The sequence below is a fragment of the Nyctibius grandis genome, chromosome 3 (genome assembly GCF_013368605.1).
Source record: "Nyctibius grandis isolate bNycGra1 chromosome 3, bNycGra1.pri, whole genome shotgun sequence".
NCBI classification, from domain to species: domain Eukaryota; kingdom Metazoa; phylum Chordata; class Aves; order Nyctibiiformes; family Nyctibiidae; genus Nyctibius; species Nyctibius grandis.
The window spans coordinates 4,541,381-4,564,669 of NC_090660.1; the positions used below are offsets into that span (position 1 = coordinate 4,541,381).

Sequence of the window (23,289 nt, forward strand, 5' to 3'; positions counted from 1 at the left end):
CAGACCTAGTTTCAAAAACTAGGTTGATTTTCATAGTAAAAAAAAAAAATCAATAAAGATTTTATTCTTGAAAGTAATTTTAAAATGAGGATATTCTGTTGACATGACTCTATTTTTTCTTTTTCAGACTCTTATCCACTTCTTCAGAGGACCACATGCAAGCTCAGGAGAGTTCTAACACACTCTCAGCATCTGAATTGCCCAGCAATAGAAAGTTGTACAATGAAACAACCCACCTGCTGAGAAACAAAAACCTCATCACTTTGCAGAAAAATAATGAACAACTTAATGCTAGAGTATCAATGCCTAAGCAAAAATTATTTGTCACCTCTCTGGAAACTGTACATGAAGAGCAAAGAACAAAATTGGCAGACAGGTAAGCACTAGAAAGAGAGCTGATTATTGTGCATTATATATCTCAAAGGTAAAAATGGACCTTTAATGACAATAAAGATCCACCGTCTTGTCCTCTTCATTGGAATAACTTTAACTTTTGCCAGAAGGGTCTCTGACTTCCGTGGAACAGTAGAGTAGCAATTTGTTTTACACATATTTACATTAGTGTAATACATTATTTGTGATCCCAATTTGTCTTTTAGTGAAATCAAAAATGGTATTGTATTAATTTTTTGTTTTGTCTTTGGGTTGGGCAGGTTTGTAGCAATGTTAGTAGGGACTTCATTACAGGAAAAGTTAAACTTTATAAAGTGAAAGAGCTAGAGAGGTAGTAGAGAAGTTATGCAAAAAGCTTTTGCTTAAGGCTCTGTTTTAGTCCAAGAGATTACAGTTTTGTAAAAACTATTTAAAAACAAGAATGGAAGTTTATAAAGGAAATTTTTCAAGAGCTTTCATAAAAGTAAATGCATCCAGACTTTTCCATAGGAAAACCCTCTGACTTTGAATGGCCAGCAAAGTGGTGCTTGGGGTTTTCCCGAACAAGCTAGAGCTTGTTGAACTCTGCTTAATACCAAAGCTAAACATAGGCATTCTCATCTTGAAGAAAATAAAATTTTTTTTCAGAAAAAAAATTAGAACTACAGAACAAACTGTTGAGTACCTATTTTAGGGCTTTTAAATGCATATACAACATAAAGGATTTTTGGCAAAACTACCTGATTGTGTCCATTTTTGTTGCATATCACACTTCGCAATTAAAAAAAGACGTCAGTTTAAAAAAAACACCACCTTGAATTGAACGTTTTCTATTTTTTTTCCTCAACTTACTTGCAGGCAAATCGTGAGGCAAAAGCTCTGGCAGTCAATAAACATGTAGATGAAGCATCTATGAAATATCTTCTGGACATAGTGCATAAATACTGGAGTGGTAGTAAATAATTTCACTGCAATGAGAAATGTCTTTCTAAGAATTTTACATATAAATAGCATATTCTGTTGATATTTTGAGGGACTTTCATTGAAATGCATTTTAAGTCTTCCTGTCCTAGTGGATGTTGTGTATTTTGTAAGTATAAGCTAGTACAGTGCAATTTAAATTTTTAATATCTTGTGGTATATAAACTTCTTTCCTCTGTAGTATGAAAATCAGCGTTCTAATATAAGTGGAGAAGTAGTTACATAAAGAGAATATTCACATAATTGCAGACTAAAACTTATGTAAAGTTTAAAAAAAAAAATAAAAGCCCCACAACCTTGATTAAATCCACAGTAAGTGAACTCAGAACATGAATCTGCAGTGTTGCCTTCATGGTTTTGATGCAGGCAAAATGATAGAGTTTTGCTAAGCGGGATAGTCCAAATTTTTAGCTTAAGGCCTAACTGTAATCCAGTAAAGCCATTGGCAGAAGTGTTTGTGGGGATGAGCTTTTTAATCACAGAACAAATGATAGAGTTGCTGGACAATGACTGGCTACAGCCATAGTATGAAACCTGACCACTACTTAATTTGAAACATTGGAAACTGCCCTTCTTTTTCCTGGCAGTATTGACTGTTGCATTATGAGTCTGATGCATGGCTGGGGGGGAAAAGTCCTTCCCATTGAGTCACAAGGTTCAGAAAGGACCCCCTCACTTCCTAAACTCCTTCTCAGAGAGGAGCCCAGGTGCGCTGGATCCAATCCTAGTCACAGACTTGGTCAACGGTTTATGTCTAGAAGGTTGTGGGTGCAACCTGTGTTCAGAATCAACACTTGCCTGTCAGAGCCCTCTCAAGGATTTTCACTGAACCAAAGTTGAAACAGATGATTTATTAAAGCGACAGATACGAGAAGTTCAGGATTGCTGTTGATAAATGCACTTACTGCAAAATTAAGCTCGAGCTAACAATTCATCACTTTTGCTAACAATATGTTCCCGGGTAATATCCGATGTAGTTGGATGCGCAAACCTTACCAAAGAGGCTTCCCTGCTTTGCTTGGGGAGGAGAGAGGTCCAGGCCCGTCAACCCATCGCGTAGTCAGAGTTCTCGTCCTCAAAACGGAGGATTCCAAATGCCAGATTTATACTATTGGTGAGGTGGGACTAAAGTCAAATATCATGTGCCAACTGGCTCTTTGCAAGGGTTGTTAATTCTGAAAAGGTCTGATGGTTCAGTGTGGGGTGGGGAATTCGGTATAGATGTACGGGGGCAGGTCTTTGTGATTTTACTGAAGCAACACTGGGCTGTGAGGCCTCCCCCACACCCCAGGTGTCACTCAGATTTGAACATCAGACCACCACCCATCCGTTTCTTTTGCAAGATAAGCATGTTGTTCAAGTCAAACCCCCGCTGCTCCCTGCTGACTCATGGTGACTTTTAAAATTGGCAACAGCAAGTCCAGACAAGGCCGGTATCCCACACTGACCCTGCTGCTTTAGCCCTTCCAAACAGTGAGTGAAAATACTTGGTTCAGTATTCAAGTGCTGTCCAACAGGTAATGCATTGCAGTGGTGACTGAAGTGAATCTTCTATACTAATATCATGTATGTTTCAAATCCAAGTTGAGGCCATTTTACAATAGACAAAAAATGGGCAAAAAAATGTAGGTAAAATAGAAATATTTGTAAAATGTTGACCAGAACACTACTCCTAATTTTCGAGTGTTCTTCTTTTTTTTCCTTCCTCAGCTTTCTTAGTCTGAGAAAAATAAAGCAGAAGACAGAATGAAACAAAAGTAACAGGATGAGTAAAATAAACTATTAAAAGGCATAGTGCACAGGTTACTTCAAATAATAAAGAATGCCTTTACTGAAGTTGCTTCCATTCCCCTACCTGCCCAACCTCATTATCAGCAGAAAAAAAAACCTGATCCAATTTGTCTTCAGGAGTGGAGGGATGGTTAAGGGCATGAATCCATCTCGAGCCAGTGAACTTAGGAAGCTTCGCTAAATTATTGATGCAACAGTAAAAGCAGCAGTTCAAACAGATTTGATGCTGAATTATTTTCTGAATCCTGCTTGTTTAAAAACAGCTGTAGTATCTGGTGTTTAACAGTTCATTTTTAAATTGAGAGATCATATTTAGATGTCAAGTAGATGGTATATTTTTTATATCTTTTGTTTAAAAAAATCAGAATAATAAAAGAGTAATGCACAAAATTTCACTGACAGCTCTGCATGGAACTATAGAAATACTACAACCACTAAGCTGCTTTCAAATGATCCCAAAACAAATACACCAGCATAATACACCTCATGTATTTTGTCTTGAATGGATGAGTTCAAAAAGACCCACATGGCACTACTTTGCTGAATTAGCTTCCAGGTTGAATACATGGCATTTTCTTAGCAAGGGACTCACTGGTCAAATATATATTGGCATCAAATGGTCTTTTGTTTAAAAATAAATGTCAGTCTAGATATGTGGAGTTTATTCATGTTCCACCACACTGTGTAGAATTCCCAACCCCCACCTTTTTTTTTTTTGGTAGTCATTTAATAATGGCAATAATGGCAAATTCTTATTTTTCTGCATGACCCTCAGTTAGACTCTCAGTTCCTCAACTGGAATTCTTTCCTGGGTACAATCAAAACTGCCATGGATGAAGAGTGTAGTCTTATCCACTACTATAAAAGCATTTAATTAGATGATCCCAGGTACAGAAGCCATTTAGCTGTCTAACTCAGAGAAAATATTCCATGCTAGTCAATTTCTGTTCCGCATACAAAATTTCTCCTGGTATTACAGTGTTCATAGAACTCAAGTAAAAATGGGTTTAAAACCTATATTTTATTTTCTATAGTATCATCTAGTATCAGGGATTGATACAGAAAAAAATTGTCTCATTAAGGTGATTAAGAAAGGACTGGATGTGGCACTTAGTGCCATGGTCTTGTTGACACAGCAGTGTTGGGTCGGGGGTTGGACTCGATGATCCCAGAGGTCTCTTCCAACCTAGTCGATTCTGTGGTTCTGTGGTCTTGTTGCCAGAGTAATGATATAACAGATAGTAACAGTTATTTGTTGTCATTCCAATGAGGGCGTAAAACTGATGCTCCAGTTGACTAACTTACCTGCCTCAAAGAGGGAAGACACTCTTGCAGTAGGTGAAAGCAAGATCTATATGATTCATGCCAGCAGCCCCAGCTGGCTATTCTTTCCTGCTATCCCTGCCACTCCTTATATTCCTGCATTCATTCCTGAAAACCCCTGCAGCCCTGGAACCCTTAGATGACCCATGGATGGTTGTGTAATCTCTTGAGTTCACAGTTTTGGAATTAAAGTGATGTAGACCTGGAATGAACTTCTGGATGGAAGGTGAACCAGAGCAGTAAATGTCAATGAGTCTGGGTTAGTTTACATTATGAATAAAGCAGGGCAGTGAGTTAAATAGGAATCTGAGGACATGAAGAAAGGCTAACTAGAAGACCAGGTTTGATGAGTCCCCCGAAGACACAGATTTGTCAGATATAGCTTTTTTTTGCCTCCCTCCGCTCCCCTCCTTGTAGTTGCTAATCCAGTACCTCTATGCTTCTACAGCAGCACTGTGCCTGGGTTATTATCACATTATTCATTATGTTATTATGATGTTCTTAGTTCAATTAAATAACTTCAGTCTTCTGTTTCTTGAAAAATCATAGTATTATTGCTACTGGGAAGCTGAAGAATATTGTTATTAATAAAAGGTCCATATTTGCTTTTGAACATAAGGTCCTTAAAACAATGCTCCATGTAGCAAATGACTTTTCTTGCAAGTGAAACATTTTCAACACCACTCAGAGAAGGTGAGAGAAGTAACTCAGGCTTTTGAGACTGAGGACCAATCTACGCTAAGCAGCTAGTTCAGAAGAAATTGTTTCATCCCTGACAGATCTCATTTGGTGGATCACTGTCATCATGGCTATTCAAGGACCATATTAGTGTTCTCAAAATGTTAATGGTCAGCTTTACGCATTATTAAAACTAGGAAAATAAATGGTAAAGAAGAAATATATTCTGCTCAGAACCAGAGAGCTGGTTGTTCAGAAAAGTATTATGATGTAATTTATACATTCATTAGCAATTTGCTTAACATCTAAACTGTAAAATAACTGTTGGTAACAAAGTTTATCCACAAATACTATTTACTTCAAGAAATCCAGGAATTGATGTAGCAACACATTTATTGATCACTTTACCAACTAAAGATACAATTTCATACAGTCAGTCATAACATACTTTATGAGAAGCTATGCTTTAAAAAATGGTGTTTACAATATGGATTTCACTACAACTTTTCAAGCCAAGCTTTTACAGTGCTAATCAAACAACTGCTGTACTTGAACTTTTTCTCTAAAACATCAACAATAATGTTGTAGACAAAGTAGCTTTTCCATTGTTAATGTGGATTTAGAATTTAACAAGACAACTTTAAAAGGTTTAAAACATCCATAACATTGTCATTACTTTAACATTCACACTGATAAAGTGATACATTTAATACTTTCTAGCATTAATAAACAGTGTAAAAATATATTGCATATATATATATAAATTTGTTTCCTTTTCCTGAAAAAACCTAGTACAAACTAGTAGTATATGATCCCCCCTTCAAGTTTCTTTTACTTATTTTAAAGATTGAATAGTAGTAGTTTTAAATTAACAGAAACAAAGATATGGCAATAGAGAATCACTGTTGTGCTCCCCTATAACCTCTTGTCACGGTTACTAAGCATATTAACCCCTTGGTAACGGTGGTTCCATTTTTGCTAACAAGTTAGAATTTTGGCATTGACTGCAGTGGGGATAAGATTTTGCCCAGTGTGCTTTGCACTGGATGGTGCCTGGCCCCCTTGATCAAGTGGTTAAAAAATCTTTGCTTAGGATATGTTTATCTATTATAGTTAAAATTAAGAAATGTTATGCTCAAGTTATTCATTTGCAATAATAAAAAAAAAAGGTTCAGTGTTAAATTAGTGAGGAAAAAAAGTAAACTTGTAAGGTTAAATGATCATGTAAAATTTTTACCGTGTTGAAAATTTCACAGTGAACACAGTAGGGTAGTACAGCTGTATGTTAATGTTTGCAATGCCTGCAATTATAAATATTGCAGGTAATTACTAGCACACAGCAGCTTCCTGGTTTTCTGGACCAAGATGAAAGACAAATGAAAATAAGAACAAGAAATAGTAAAGTTCACTGAAGGTTTTTATCATGCTGTACAGTGTTCCAAGGAAGACTATATCAAGACCTATCTCCATATCACAACTATTTAATGATTACATTTTTATTAGTGCTCTAAGTTATCAAAGATAAAAGTTTTGCCTCTACACTTTATGATCAGGTCCTGATAGCATGCACATCCAGATTTGTGCAAATAAAGAACCAAAACATCTAAACCAAATTAGAAATGGATGTTGGAACAGCAGGGACAGATAAACAAGCTAGCAAAGGAATAAAGCATAATGTGGATAAATAAATGGTTCAAGACTGAAGAAAACCAACCTCAAACATTCAAAAATTATACTTCTGTATAAATATATATTTCTCCTGTAATATTTAAATCTGTGAAACATAAAACCTTGCTAAGAATAAACTTCAATATACTTATCCAACATTGACCATTTCTCTGCTTTACACAATGTAAAGACAAATTACTTTGTATTATAAGCATTATACAAAACATTTTCCCTGCTGCAATAGTTCGCCATAGCTAATATATTCTGAATCCAGCACAAAGATAAACACAAACACAGTTTTGTTGCATCTTATAATTTGTTTTTGTCTATGACCTTGCTATTTCATATACTACAGTGCTAACAAAAGTAGTTTGCCAACAGGATTTTATACAGGACACCAGAGTTTGTAGGTTAACTGACCTTACACAAAGCCTTTGTAAAGAGCTAGTATGTATTTAGCATGAATATTACAGACATACAGCATTTCAGTTGCATTAATATAACCCTATTTAACAGAGCCCAGGATGCATTATTTCACATTATTTAATTACTTTGTTTAAAAACAGCATTTGAGCAAATACAAGCATACAGAAACTCATCTGATGTAAAGTGGAGCTTGAAATAATCCACCATTGTGGGGATAGAGATTGCAATCTTTTTTCTTATTTTGCTGATCATCCATAACACAGCTCCTGATCAAAATGTAAAGATGGATGAAGTATGAGTGTATTTTTAGGGCTATATTTTTAATTAACTTGAAGGTAACTTTATTCACGTTTGTGATCTGTACTGAAAAATGTGCAAAGTAATTAAAAAAATCTTGAATAAAGATAACTGAAGGTTAGGGCAAACCATGAGCATTATCTTTAAGACCTTTACAAATGGTTACAAGCTTTACAGCAACTCACAAAAAGAGATGCTGTAGAACTATATTTGAAAATCAATTCATTGGCTGTTTATCTGCAGTGGAATATGGTAGGTGCTTAACATTTTTCCAAATCAGGTTAGTCAGCTGGGGCATTTCAATGTCAATTTCCAAATGTAAGGTATTTTAAAAAAAAAAAGCCTCTTCTGTAGCCTTGCCACTCATGTATATATAGCCCCCAAAGTAGTGCATGTGTACATGCATGTGCATGATTACAAAAGACAATTTTTTTTTTTAAATAATTTCAGACTACCAGTATTGCAAATGTCTGTCAAGAATACCCAGCAAATAGGCTGGGTTTTTTCCCTTTTATTTATTTATTAGGCTTGCTCTTGCCAAAGTCTACCTAGAGTGGAAGATCAATTAGTTTGAATGAAACAAGTCAATTCAAATGTTCTCTGACAACAAAGTGAAGAGTTATATCTTAAACTTGTTTTGAAATCCACCTTTTCCATATGGATTTTGAAGCACTATAGCCAAGGTAATATACTGAAAAACATGAAAAAATACCAAATATATTACAGTTATTTCTCCCTGCAAAAACAAATTGCTTGGACAATTAAGATGTGGAGGTTCTATCTGCAACATTCTTTAGCTTCCTGAAACACCATTCTCAGCTGGGACATCTTTCAAATCATTGTTTTTGAGTTTAACGAGCAAGCATGAATGCAACTAAAGCTCTCTCACTGGTTTTAGGATTCTGAAGACTTAAAAAGAACATCCCAGTCCATCATTTCCAGCTCATATTAGGTAAGACAAACGGGCACTTGTGTGCACAAATGTAACTGAATGTATAAATGCTATTTTACAGGCAAACACTCCAAATACAGGAGGTACACATGTAGCAAGTTGAGGCACTCCAGACTGTGAGAATTTCACACAAGTTTGAGATCTGTCATTATGCTTCAGGTATTTAATTTTATAAAGGTCTATGCAAGACTCAAGTCCATAGGCATTGTACGAAAGTCCTGTTTCCTCTTCCCACCTCAATATACCATGACTTTGTACTCACTAAATGACGATGAACAACTGCACGTATACATAGTGAGCATCAACTTGCTTCACGAAGTTGGGGCAAAGGAGAATACAGGGCCCATGCACAGCATGATTTTCTATGGTCTCTTGAGAGTACTCAGAGGAAATATTGCTTTCACCCTGACACTCTCCTACTTGCTCACTACGGAGAAACTCTTCTTGTCACACCAAGTCTATGTTAGAATCACTGAAGAGTGACTTCCTACAGAAATAGGAACAGGGTAGACGTGTCTACCCTGTTAGTCTCCTTAGATCTTTACCTATGCTATGGAGGGAGAATGGCAGTGTCACCAGCTGGCCAAGCTGAACAGCATTGGCTGCAGGACTTGAGTTTGGCCCTAATAAGATTTAAGGTTTGGATCAACATTTATATACCTTAATTACTTAGCTGGATCCAAAGAGTATGTGCACACACACACAAACCTGTACAAGTCTTGTGTATTACATTACTCATTACCAACTAATAGACGAGCCAAGAACAGAATATTCACACTACAAATAATGTCCACAAATCTGTAGTTATTTTGGCACACAAGCAAGGCTAACAGTCAGTTAAGAGGACACATACTAGTGCAACACACTACATTTTTTCTGTCATGAAGGTAAAAGGTTTGTTTCTTGGCCAGTGCAAACAGAGAATTCTCATTCATGGATGACAGGCACTTGCCCCCAGAATACATGCATCACTGAAAGGCAGGGTTATGTTTTGAATATCATACATGCAGGCACAAAGAATTAAAATTTATTTTATAACTATGACAAGCCTTAAGGAAAAAACCTATCAATTACAACTTTAAAGTTTTGGTTTTGGAGAAAGATACACAAGGATTTTCTCTACAGATCGTTACAGATGGCTGGGATACCTATCACTTGCAAGCCAAACCCGTAGCAGTCATTTGCCTTTTAGTTCTGGCTAATTCCAGCTACTGCAAAAAAGATTAATTGAGCCAACAGAGGGAAAATATGGGTGACTGAAATGCTAATTCATGAACAAAGCTTTCTATAATGCCAAAAAGTTGACAGAGGAATTTTTAATTTAGGTAAGACCAGTAAAGTACATGGAAAATATCATACTTCAATCCAAAAGATCTTTGAAGGACAATCTCTATGCTGATGAAAACCACAAGTTGTGGCATACGAGTAGTTCTGAAATCTCCCTTTCCCTTCCCTAAAGTGAAAAAGCAATAAGAAATATTGTAGGTTTAAAAAAAAAAAAAGTGGCTAGATCTTGGCCACTGTCCAATGTTCAATATCTCCTTTGGGATTCCAAATATTTGATTACAATTAATGACAACTGTTCGCATAGGACTATTGAAACAATGTATGTTTTTTAACATCTTCTCAGTAACACTATTGTGATAGCTTTGATAGCCACAAAAAGCAGGACAATAATTTTTGTTTCTGATATTTCATATTGATAAGATTGTTGCAAAACTCTCAACAAGTAAAGCACATGGAGTAACTAGAGGGAATTAGTAAGCAAACAATAATAAGAAAACCATTTGACTTATGCATACTTTATTTAAAAACTAGGTTATTTTTAGAAAATTATTTGTAAGGACTATTCTTTTGCCTCAGTGAGGATTTTTATTTCTTGTCCTCAGTCTTGCAAAGGCTTTGATGGTCAGGTTAAGCCTCAGTGGAGATACAGGTAAGTTTGTGTACTCCCATAGTATTTAAGGGTTTAATTTTAAATGAACAGTGTAATTTGAGTTTTTTCTTTATGGCAGTTACTGCTAAAAGCTACCTGAACTTTCTGACCACATTTGTTTTGGTAGCGTGTTTGCGGTAATGAAAGCAAAGATAATTAGGAACAGCAGGGTTTTATAGATATCGCGTAGAAGAGTGCTACGTAGCAGAAGATGCTGAAAATCAGACTGGAAAGTTAGATGGAATGAGTTGAGATGCCTGAAAAAAGAAGACGAGTGTAAACCTTATTAGGTACCCATGTCCTTACTTCAGACTGTAATTAAATGTCATGTCTGGAGTAGGGTGCACAGGAAGAGCATAGCTCTACAACACTTCAAGGGTTGAAAACGGGTCACCTCCTGCACCTCCTGAGCTATCCCTTCCCCTAATCTCCGAGGTACCAGCTGTACTTGCTGTCCTGAGAGTTGAGGGAATGGCAGATGAGCAAGAAAATGTACTTTGCCTCATTCCCAGGCAGGCCTGGAACTTATGGCTAACATTCAAGCTAGTATTTAAGCTTTTAATTTCCTGCAGATACTAGTGGAAAAGTAAGAGCTAAGTAGGTGGCTGAACCCCTAATACACAGCTGCATATAGTGCTTTTATTCATAGCCCTTATCTTCCACACCAAGTGTAGTAAAAGGGAAAAATCTTTCCACAGTACTATCTTTCCAGCCACAACTTCCCTTTGTCACTGTCATATCAGAATTACTTCTTTTCATGCATCTGCTTGACTGAGTTTTAAAACTATCCAACTGTAGAAACGAAGAAGAAACAAAGAAGTGTGTTCCTCAAAATAAAATACTGCAATCTGAAGCATCTTCTCAGGTCCTGATCCAAAGCTTACTACACCATTGAAAGTATTTCAAAGAACTTTGCATCAGGTCCATACAAAGTGCTTTGGTTCATCGCAGGGATTTTATACTGTACAAGTAATGCAAAGTAAACTCTGGCAGAACACCAGCTAGTTCCATCAGCCTCTTCTAAGCAGAGTAGCTCAATTTCTAGTCAGTATCAGCTTGGATCTGTCCGTATTCTCAATTCTTTTGCGTGCCTTCTATCTTATGAGTGTGCTGGTCTCGCTCACACTGTGAACTAGCAACTTAAAACCTAATTATACCTTAAAACCTTCCTAACCAATCACTCCTCCTGCGTAGCTACAGTCTGGCATCACTGACACTCAGTATTTGGGTACTTGAGAAAGCCTGTCACTTATGCATCTCAGGTCAAGTATCACCTGATGTGCCAGACAAGGCAGCGAGCTAGCAACAAAGAGCCAGATCAACAGCATGCTGAAAGGGCTCTGCAGTAGACTGGACTTCAGCCTTCATTCAGGTTGGATCCAGATCGTTTCAGTTACCAGTGAGTTATGAGTCAAGTCTTAAAGTCAATAGGAAGAACATGGACACTGGTTTTGCCTGTAACTTAGCTGAAGGATTTATCAAGGGTTAGAGGCTTAGCCTATTTATACATAAACCCCAGGACTATCCTGGAACCTTCTTCAGGTGCACAGGCACTAGTGATGTAGAAGTTTCTCTACATTTAGACAGTTCACTACGATGCTGGAATAATTTAGCCATCGCTTGTGTCACAGTATGCTATTTTCTGCCTCAGAGTGTGACAGGTCACCAGTGTAACACAGGAGTGGATAATCCTTCACTCCATGGAAATTTTTCTTCAAGAACAATGGGTAACTCTCGGAAAGGCTTCACAAAGCTGAATGCTTCTCATCCTGAGCATCCTTACATACATCAAAAATCTTCCCAGGTAACCAGAGTCAACCATGGGAAAAGCCATTTACAAGAATATGTGCTGAGTTTTGGCAAACTTCCCTCCGTCTTCAAAACAAAACCCAAAATAAATTATAAACAAACAAAAAAATCTCCAAGTCCACATGGAAGTCCTTGCCTTTGTTTGCTATTGTTGTTTTGGTTTCAAGCTGATGTATGGGCTCAAAGGGTCATTGGAAGCAAAGTTACAAGAAAGGCTACCATTCAATGTCAGAAAATTAAAAAATGAACCATTTGAGGGCTGAAAAACAGTGCTCTGTTTCTAACCATTGGCCAAATACAGACTATTGATGTGCATGGCACATGACAGCACACCCTGCTCACTAAATTTTATGTACTCTGAGTGGGATGATGATACAGGTGGGGGGACAGCAATAGATTTATTAACCTTTATTCAGAGTCAAACATGAAAATCAGTGCATGAGCTCTTTTTGAGAGAAAGCAAAGCAGAACTGCTAGCAGCTGGTTTTGAATACTGAAAATCTTATGTTTCATAGTTTCAGAGAAGCAGAGTAATACATTAGGGTACTCGTTCAGCTCTTGCGGAAAATTGGACCAGCCTTTTCTCTCCTTTTTAACCAATCTAAAGAATGAGTTATTTTTATTCCTATTAAGCTGTTCTGGCATTCTGGGCATCACACTCAGCTGCCTGTACCTTAAGTCTGTGGAATTGGTTCTCCTTCTATAGCAGTGGAAAGCCATTCCCATCAATACTACTACTCCCAAGTTAGGCAGCAAAAGTGAACGGAGAATCAAATCCCTTGGCTTCAAACAAATCTAACATAAAATGGAGCCCAGTTATAATAGTATATTTTTGTGGGCAAATTGCACCTAATTACATGGATATTAATTGTAAATGTCCTTATTCCAAGGGGCCGTAAACTTTCCTTACATATGTTATAGCTTAAAGGGAATATGTGGCAGTCTAGGTGCATAATTACATTCTCTTAATAGCAATCTGATTGGCAGTGTTTAGTACTACCCATATTTTAAAGTATTATTAGCTTAATGCCCCCTTCATTTCAAATGTGAGGCAGTGCAAACTTGAAAATAGACTGCAAAAAGCTTTAAGAGACTTTCTTAGTAAGGTCTTGTTCCTCACATCTCAGGTTAGTACAACAGCTCCATCCAAATCCAGCCAGTCAGAACCATGCTACAGTACACACAGTAACAAGTACAAAGTATAGACAGGAGGAAAGTAAGGGCTGGTATTTTCCACCTCTTTCTCTTGACACAAAATACTTTAGAACGTATATTGTCTTTTCTTTTTTCCATTTTTCATGAGTGGTGTATGACATTTACAGGCTAGTACCTTGTATATTACAACCACTTACTCCCGAATAATATATTGTTGAATGCTTTAAGGAAAGTGCCAGATCCCATATAAGACATTTTTTTAAAGCCCCCAAAACAGTAGTCAAATCATACTCATAAATAATTGGATATTCTTCAGAAAGACTGCTATGAAAGACCCTCTTTTCAAGAGGTTCTCTTCAACATCCTCAGGGGAACTGGACATTTAGGAATGTTTGAGATCTTTTGCTTGAATTGACGAAGTGTGGTATAACTGCTCTTGATTTTGTTTTTCTTTTTGTCTGAAGCTCAACAAAATGTTGTTATTTTTTGTACCAATATATTTATTTTTGCCAATATACGCATGAGGAATGTAATGAAGTGGCGTTGTGCTGCAAGTAACTCAGCAGATGTTGAAATCAGTTCCAGTTCCTGAAAACAACTTCTTGACAACACAGTCTTAGCATTCACAATAACCAAAACATGTGGGATTCATCTATGTCATTCTTACAAATATATTCTCTTTCCCCCTCTCTTTCTCTCTCTGTGTTGTAAACCCTCAGCCTTACTTGCTTCCTTGTACTTTATGATCATATGTGCCTGCATGCTTATAGCCAGATACATATCCTGAAGCATCCACCAGATCTTCTCGGCCAGCTTTGCCTTTTCCTTTCCCACTGGGATCAAACCTCTCTTTGTGAGAACCCGTGAATTTTGATGTATCTGTAAGGCGTGATACAGTTGGAGATGAAATGGCTTTCTATTGGAAGAAAGAAAAGAAACACACCACAAATCAATTATTCGTAATACAGATATTTGTACATGCTACTAACATTTAAATCTTTGCTAATGATGGAGACTATGTAAACATCTACTCACTTCCAACAAAAGGACATAAAAAAATGTTTGTTTCTTGCCACTACACACAACGACAATAATCATATAGCTAAGAACAAAATAGTGCAAGCTATGTCAAAAACTTTTGGAAGAGACTTTCAATATAAGATACTTCTGATTAATAATCAAGTTCTAAGCACCAAAGTCATGAAGAAGTCCTAGGGAACAACCATGTTCAAAATCCTTTACATCAACTTCCAAGCATAAAAGCCTGGCTCCATCAATATAGAAAAAGCAAACCAATACAGCTAAAATTCATTGCTTCAAGAGACAAATTTATTCTAAACTCTAGGATTTATGAGAGAAGTAACAAACTAGAAGGACTGAAAGTTATTTTCAATGTTAGCAAATTAGCCTTCTATAAAATGGCATTGAGCAAAGACCTTCCTCTATATTGCTTTCAACTGAGTCGTATCAAGCTACTCAAAAATCAAAATTTTGCTGTTATCGAGACAAAGAAAATCTGACTATACAAGCAGAAAGAAAAAGGTCTTTCACAGAACAATATAGGAGCACGCTAACCTGTGTGCTTGGACTGGGAGCAGCCTCTTTGACCCTTAAGTTTACATTTTAAAATTACAAGAGAAAGGGCACTAAAGGAGAAGGGAAAACAAGATTTTTGCACAGTAGTGGAAATGGAGCTAAACTGAACACAGACTGATAAAATCTGGGTATCTTTCTTATGTGTGCCACCGTGTTAGGGTGCATTGTAGAGACAAAAGTGACATGGGCTTCACTGCAGTGAAGTAAATGCTCTGGGAAACTTCTCTTTCATCAAAAACCTCATTCCCCCTCTACCCATTCTCAGCCCAAATAAATGCTCATTAATCAGACCTAACAAACAGGCTTTCAAAGTAACACAGCTCTTCTATAGGATGACATACGTCGAGTATCTCTTAATGCTGAAAATTAAAAGATCAGAGACTTGGAAAAGACGCTTGAATCTGTACCAAGAGGAACAGGATACTTGGATTCAGTTAGACTAGGAATGAATTCTGTAACTTGTACATCATGGAAGCCACACATCCTCCACACCATTTAAATAAAAGCTGTTTTGAGGGAATTTGCCCCCATACATAACTACTTAATGAGAATCTCAGGTTGTAAACTTTTGCTTTTCTCCCTCCAAACATACCCAACACAGTCTACAACTGTCTGAAGGCAGTCTACAAGTACCTGAAGGGAGGTTGTAGTGAAGTGGGAGTCGGCCTCTTCTCCTGGGCGACTAGCAATAGGACAAGAGGACACAGCCTCAAGCTTTGCCAGGGGAGGTTCAGGTTGGACATTAGGAAGAATTTCTTTTCAGAAAGGGTTATTAGACATTGGAATGGGCTGCCCAGGGAGGTGGTGGAGTCACCATCTCTGGATGTGTTTAAGAAAAGACTGGACATGGCACTTAGAGCCATGGTCTAGTTGACACGGTGGTGTCAGGGCAACGGTTGGACTCGATGATCCCAGAGGTCTCTTCCAACCTGGTCGATTCTGTGATTCTGTAACACGTGACACATACAATACTGCACTGCTCTGCACCATTACTTTCACGTAAGGGCCAGAGGGGATAGGTGTTGTGGAGGTGTGAGTTCTATCACTATCTGAAAGAAAATGACCACTGGAGCATTCATTTCTCAAAATAGCATTGCTGAACGACCTTTAGGGACTTTTGCCTTGCAGTCTCTGAGTACTATTTGCAGAAGTGGTTATTTGTCTATACTGAAAAACAGAAATGAAGACAATGCTTAGGAAGAAGTACTGCTTCTTAATACATACAGTTTTCTTGTCCACATTGGCCTGATAGCACCTTATAACCAGGAAACCTGTATCCACAGTAGAGATAATTAAAAAAAATACACCCTGTGATCAGTAATTGTGTTAGCAGCCCAGCTAGCTAAAATGAAAATGCAATAAAACTGTATAAGCTGAGACATCAGAAGCAGCAAAGTAAAAACTCCTGGCCTGATGCCAAGCTGAGAATTTATTCTTTCTGTTTTCAGGGTATTAGTAAATCGAGTAGGTTGTACACAGAGTCACACAACAGAACCAAAGGATCGTCTGGCCACTGGAAATTACTCTGGCAACTTGAGGAAAACAAAGACACACACTTCTGTAAGAGTGCATAACCTGTTAGCTTCACCCTGTGCACAGGCACTGGGAATTCTGTGCTATTTTAAGTCTCACTTGTGAATCACTGTTTTGTTTGGTAAGTGAAGGGAAACATGGGAGCTGAGGGAGCTGGGGTTGTTTAGCCTGCAGAAGAGGAGGCTCAGAGGTGACCTTAGTGCAGTCTACAACTACCTGAAGGGAGGTTGTAGTGAAGTGGGAGTCGGCCTCTTCTCCCAGGCAACTAGCGATAGGACAAGAGGACACAGCCTCAAGCTTCGCCAGGGGAGGTTCAGGTTGGACATTAGGAAGAATTTCTTCTCAGCAAGGGTCATTAGACATTGGAAGGGGCTGCCAAGGGAGGTGGTGGAGTCACCATCTCTGGAGGTGTTTAAGAAAAGACTGGACATGGCACTTAGTGCCATGGTCTAGTTGACAGAGTGGTGTCAGGGCAACGGTTGGACTTGATGATCCCTGAGGTCTCTTCCAACCTGGTTGATTCTGTGATTCTGTACCTTGAACAAAAATTCTGGCAGAAGCCAGTAGGAATAAGCTTTTATATGGTGTAGTATTTCCTGCTGTGTAGTGTTTCCTATTATGCAGTGTACATGAGTGAGAACGCAATCACCACTTGAAGACAAATTGTCAGACTGCTTGACTGAACAAAGTCTTCCACCAACCACCTTTTTGAACCATGAAGCATCTATAGTAGTGGTCAGGACATGTGCCTCACCTAACATGTATAAATATACAGTCTGCCCATTTCATTTTCATTTTAAAACCCCCACAGGTCATAACACCTACAGGAGCCTATTAATAAAGGCTGACTTGTAGGACAGAATACATGTGAGGAAGTTTCTTACACTTAAGTTATTACTAGATCATTATCCCTCCAAAAGAACATACGATGCTTCTTACTAAAGGCATTTTCTTAACAATTAGCACACTTCTTGTATGTTCTTAACAAACTTACTAAGAAAACGAAGATCCCATCTCTGACTCTCAACATGTAAGCCAGCAGGGAAAAAGCTAGGGCATGATGGTTGTCAAAATATCTTTCATACTCCCTAACACCAGAGGAAGCTGCTATAGAAGATGCAAGAAAGTTTATCACATAATCAAATGACTAAACTTTGCTCTATCTTTACTTACAGAATCAATCAGGTTGGAAGAGACCTCTGGGATCATCGAGTCCAACCGTTGCCCTGACACCACCATGTCAACTAGACCATGGCACTAAGTGCCATCTCCAGTCTTTTCTTAAACACATCCAGAGATGGTGACTCCACCACCTCCCTGGGCAGCCCATTCCAATGTCTAATAACCCTTTCTGAAAAGAAATCTTCCTAATGTCCAACCTCAGCCTCCCCTGGCAAAGCTTGAGGCTGTGTCCTCTTGTCCTGTCACTAGCTGCCTGGGAGAAGAGGCCGACTCCCACCTCACTACAACCTCCCTTCAGGTAGTTGTAGACTGCAATAAGGTCACCTCTGAGCCTCCTCTTCTCCAGGCTAAACAACCCCAGCTCCCTCAGCCGTTCCTCATAGGTCAGACCCTCCAGACCCTTCACCAGCTTGGTCGCCCTCCTCTGGACTTGCTCCAACACCTCAACATCTTTCTTGAAGTGCGGGGCCCAGAACTGGACACAGGATTCAAGGTCCGGCCTCACCAGTGCCGAGTACAGAGGGACGATCACTTCCCTAGACCGGCTGGCTACACTATTCCTAATAGAGGCCAGGATGCCATTGGCCTTCTTGGCCACCTGGGCACACTGCTGGCTCATGTTTAGCTGGCTGTCGATCAGCACCCCCAGGTCTCTTTCCGCCGGGCTGCTCTCTAACCACTCTTACCCCAGCCTGTAGCGCTGCATGGGGTTGTTGTGGCCCAAGTGTAAGACCCGGCACTTGTTCTTGTTGAACCTCATGCTGTTGGTCTCGGCCCATCTATCTAACCTGTACAGATCCCTCTGTAGGGCCTTCCTACCCTCCAGCAGATCGACACTCCCACCCAGCTTGGTGTCATCTGCAAATTTACTGAGGGTGCACTCAATCCCTACGTCTAGATCATCTATAAAGATATTGAACAGCACCAGCCCCAGAAGAACACCGCTAGTGACCGGCCGCCAGTTGGACTTTGCCCCATTCACCACCACTCTCTGGGCTCGGCCATCCAGACAGTTTTTAACCCATCGAAGAGTCCACCCATCCAAGTCCCGGGCAGCCACTTTGTCTAGGAGGATGCTGTGGGAGACAGTGTCGAATGCCTTACTGAAGTCTAGATAGACGACATCCACAGCCCTGCCCTCATCTACTAAGCAGGTCACTTTGTCATAGAAGGAGACCAGGTTGGTCAAGCAGGACCTGCCTTTCATGAATCCATGTTGGCTGGCCCCGATGCCCCGATTGTCCTGCATGTGCCGTGTAATGGCACTCAGGATGATCTGTTCCATCACCTTGCCTGGCACTGAGGTCAGGCTGACAGGCCTATAGTTCCCTGGATCATCCTTCTGACCCTTCTTGTAGATGGGCGTTACATTTGCCAATTTCCAGTCCTCTGGAACTTCTCCAGTTACCAGTTACATAACACTATTGCTAAAAGCCACAGGATGCTACCAGTAACAAAGGCAGTTTGTACTGTAAACATGGAAATACTCCAAATGCAAGACAGAGGCAATATTCAATATAAAGTTAATTAAACTTAACACATATTTACACTTTCCTTGTAGAATTTCATTGTAGAAGTGTATCAAGTTGGTCAAGCATGACTTCCCCTTGGTGAAGCCATGCTGACTACTCCTGACGACTTTCTTGTCCTTCATGTGACTGAAAATGATTTCTAGGATTAGCTGTTCCACCACCTTCAGCGAACTGCCTTTATGAACCGAACATGCACCCAACTTGTTTTTATCAAAATGCTGTTTCTGTTTATGAACAACAAAACCAACTACAGAGACTAAACTGGCAATTGAGCAAAGGGCAAAAAAAATTAAAAGGGTGGCTTGGAGCTCATTCTTCTGTGCAACCCAGATGTTCATTACATGAATTGCACATGGACATTGGGAGGCAAATAAAAAAAAAAGGTGGGTTGGGGAAGCTGACCATTCCTCATCAGTAAGGAAAAATGTAGGAAGAAATATAGTGAACAACAGAAAGGGCTGGATGAGGACCATTTCCATCTTAGCAAGTCAACACTCTCCCTTCTTTTTTACAATGAAGCACAGACAAATGATTCTATCTTGTCACATAGCAATTCTGCTTGAACTGTTTACTATCTAGAGTAGGTTATATAATCTCTCTAGTTACATTTTTCTAAAGGCAATAAATGACTTGGAGCCAACCTCCTCCTTTCCTTTCTGTAAGCTCACAGAAGCCTCCATTTTTCTTCTCTTATTTGCACATACAGTTAAGCACAAAGTTTGTGTATCACAGAAGATGCACAAGAACTTATTTTTTAAAAAAACACCAACTTTCTCTTCAAGAGAAAAGTTTTAGTTAGCACAACAGAATCAAATATAATCAATGTATAAACTCACTTTGGAACACCAAATTAATCAACCAAAGGTACTTCACAAAAATATCAAGACTTCTGTTCTCCAAGACTGACCATTCTTCCCTTCACTCAGTTATTTCCATTAACACAGCCAGCAGCTATAATTTCAGTGTCTTTGCCTCTATCAAAAGAATAGATCACTGACAAAAGACTTGTTCATTCATCAAGTTTGTATTTTTAGTGATATTTTGCTGGACCATTGTGCTCCCCCCTAATCTTAAAAAAATCTTTTAAAAATGGCTGTTGCTTCTTCACTGTCAGTTTCCAACCAAAGATGTAGTCACATGAACTCCAAGCTCATGGAAACATCTCAGATGAGTCAGGAAAGGTATGTATGCCTCCTGCCTCTTTCAACTGAAACTCCTCTGACACCAAAACCTCACTGAGAAGATCAGAACAGGCCACAGTCGCAGAAGCAGCTATGGGAAATAAAAAGAAATTTTATTTAGACCAGTAGATTTGCTAATTTAAAGTGATCATGCATTTTTTGTTAGCAATTCAGTATTTTTCCCCGCTTTGTGTTAGTGTTTACAAAGAAGTGCTGCTAAGAGAGCGAGGAGCTTGGAGTGTGTGGCATACATGGAGAAGACGACAGAAGGGTGTTTATTCAGACTCAAAAGAGAATAAAAAGAGGAGAGGCAAATCTTATTCATGTCCTCAACAGAGGGGTTATGTTAGAAATAGAGTCAGTTCAGAAGTACATGGTGGGGGGGTGGTGGGGAAGAAAAAAGAAAAGATAATGGATACGATTTGGAAGATGGGAAATTCCAACTAGACATCTGGGAAAAAATTCTTCACCACTGCGGTTGGTCAAGCACAGGAACAGCTTACCTAGAGAAACTGGGGATTCTCTATCCCTGGAGATTATCCAAACTTAAAATCATAAAATCACAGAAAAATTTAGGTTGGAAGGATTGTATATGAGTCCTTATCTGCTCACAGCAAGGCTCAAATGAGCTTGCACAGAAACTTCTCCAGTCATGTCCTGAACACCTCCAAAGACAGAGGCTCCACAGCCTCTCTGGGCAACTTGTTCCAGTGTTTGATCACACCCAGGGTAAAAAACAAAACAAAAAATCCAACATCTCATCCAAATTACAAATGACCCATGTTCCAATTTCTCACTGTCTGAAACAGCCCTCATACTAAAGACAGGAAATGAAAGCTGTGGAGTCTTTTTAAACCCTGACACCCCTAACAACAGTGCCACATGCCTCCCTCCTCTTTTCTTATGAAAGACACCTCTGCAAACTTGGGCAGATTTTGCCTTCTACCTCAAAATAATAGATGAATCAAAGAGCAGTTTACAGAGCATGCAGAACATTCCATTTCATCACTTTCAAGAATTAGAATAAGTTTCAGAAATGTATATCAAACCTTATAAAACAGAAAGGAACTACAGTAAAAAGGAAATGAGAGCGCAGAAATCAAGAACATACATTCTGTCAACACTACTGCAGGAGAATGTAGCAATTTGCTAAAGAAAAATACATCCACTGACAGCCATGCTGTTGCACTGGCTTGGCCTGTTTGCAGCAGGGAAACTGCATCAATGCAGTTCAGTCACCATGAATTTCATGGACTCAACAGGACCTCTATCTGAACTTTGGTGTCAAAGGTTTAGAAGCATCCTATGAAGCTTGTGCCACAATCGTGAAAATAGGGTAACAGTGCAAGACTAAAACATTCCCCACATTTTCAGCACTCTTCCTTCCAAAAAATGTTGAGGCAAAGAAGGAGGAAGACAATTCAGTGCTGCTAATCACAGAATCACAGAATGTTAGGGATTGGAAGGGACCTCGAAAGATCTAGTCCAATCCCCCTGCCGGAGCAGGATTACCTAGATCATGTCACACAGGAACGCGTCCAGGCGGGTTTTGAATGTCTCCAGAGAAGGAGACTCCACAACCTCCCTGGGCAGCCTGTTCCAGTGTTCAGTTACCCTCACCGTAAAGAAGTTTTTCCTCATATTTATGTGGAACCTCCTGTGTTCCAGCTTGCACCCATTGCCCCTTGTCCTGTCAATGGATGTCACTGAGAAGAGCCTAGCTCCATCCTCATGACACTTGCCCTTTACATATTTATAAACATTAATGAGGTCACCCTTTAGTCTCCTCTTCTCCAAGCTAAAGATGTTCTTCATTTTCTGTCAGCACTCATTACCATCCTCGTTGCGAAGCACACAGTTTAAAACACCAAGCTAATGCCAAGAAAGCTCAAGCATTCACCTGGCACAATGCAACAGGCTGGACAACCACATCAGTGCAGCACCACACAGCTGGAGCTGCAGTGCTTCCATTCCTGCAGCCAGCACAGTCCGTGGCAAGCTCTCGTTAGCTGGGCGCTGTGGGGCTTTGCACAGAACACGGCACCATTCCCAAAAAGGATCTCCAGAATCAACTACTGGGAAGTAAACCCAGCCACAAAAGCTACTGGGCTGCAGGAATACCGTACATTCCAAACAGACACGAAGTGCAATGGCTTTTACAATGAACTCCTGTCTCCACTGAAACAACTTGCCTGAAGATATTTTCCACTGCTTGCCATCACTGACAAAGATTCAGGTTTGATATAAAGCTGTTCCACAGCTTAAGCAGAAACTTAATGGCTTGATGTAAAACACCACAGTAAGGTTTTCGTTTTTTTTTTTGTCTGAATTACAAATGTCCAGATAGTACAGAAACACTCCCTTCCTGCCTTAGGTGTTGCGTCTTTTCAGCAGCCCCAGTGGATCAAATGAAGTACTGGAGGCAAACATCACCTAACAAAATGGCAGACTGCAAGCATTACTTCCACACACCCTTTTTTTTTTATTTAAAGGATCATCTTTTCTCATCTCATGTTCTAAATTAAATCAACAATATTAACACTCTTATGGGAGAGCTGCAAAAGCTGGTGCTGGCTATTCAGGATTGTCACAGTTTAAAGCTGGGCCCGCTATGAAACCTGTGGCAGATGCTCTCTGTTAACCCTCCCCCTCCCACCCGAAGGGAAAGGGAAAAGGAAGAGAGACTTCCGGGTTGGAAAGTTAAAACAGTTTTAATAAACTATAATAATGAAAAAGAGTACAATAATAATATTGGAATAATCAAATATATACAAATATATATACAAAACCAAGATCGAGCTCCCCCAATGTCGGCCACATCACCACCGGCACTGCAGGGCAGGCTCCGGGAAGGCCCAGGCTGGGCCCAGCGACGGT

The 23,289-nt window shown here is 39.3% G+C and overlaps 1 protein-coding gene across 1 annotated transcript in view; it reads right to left on the bottom strand.

Moving 5' to 3' along the window:
* Positions 1 to 5,520: 5,520 nt before the first annotated feature.
* The window catches only part of TPPP (tubulin polymerization promoting protein), a 67,319-nt gene continuing 49,550 nt past the window's right edge, over positions 5,521 to 23,289 (bottom strand). Inside the window, exon 4 of the mRNA XM_068396422.1 lies at positions 5,521 to 14,304. Coding sequence (XP_068252523.1) covers positions 14,110 to 14,304 — 195 coding nt within the window. The 3' untranslated portion in view covers positions 5,521 to 14,109. The remainder of the gene's footprint in view (positions 14,305 to 23,289) is intronic.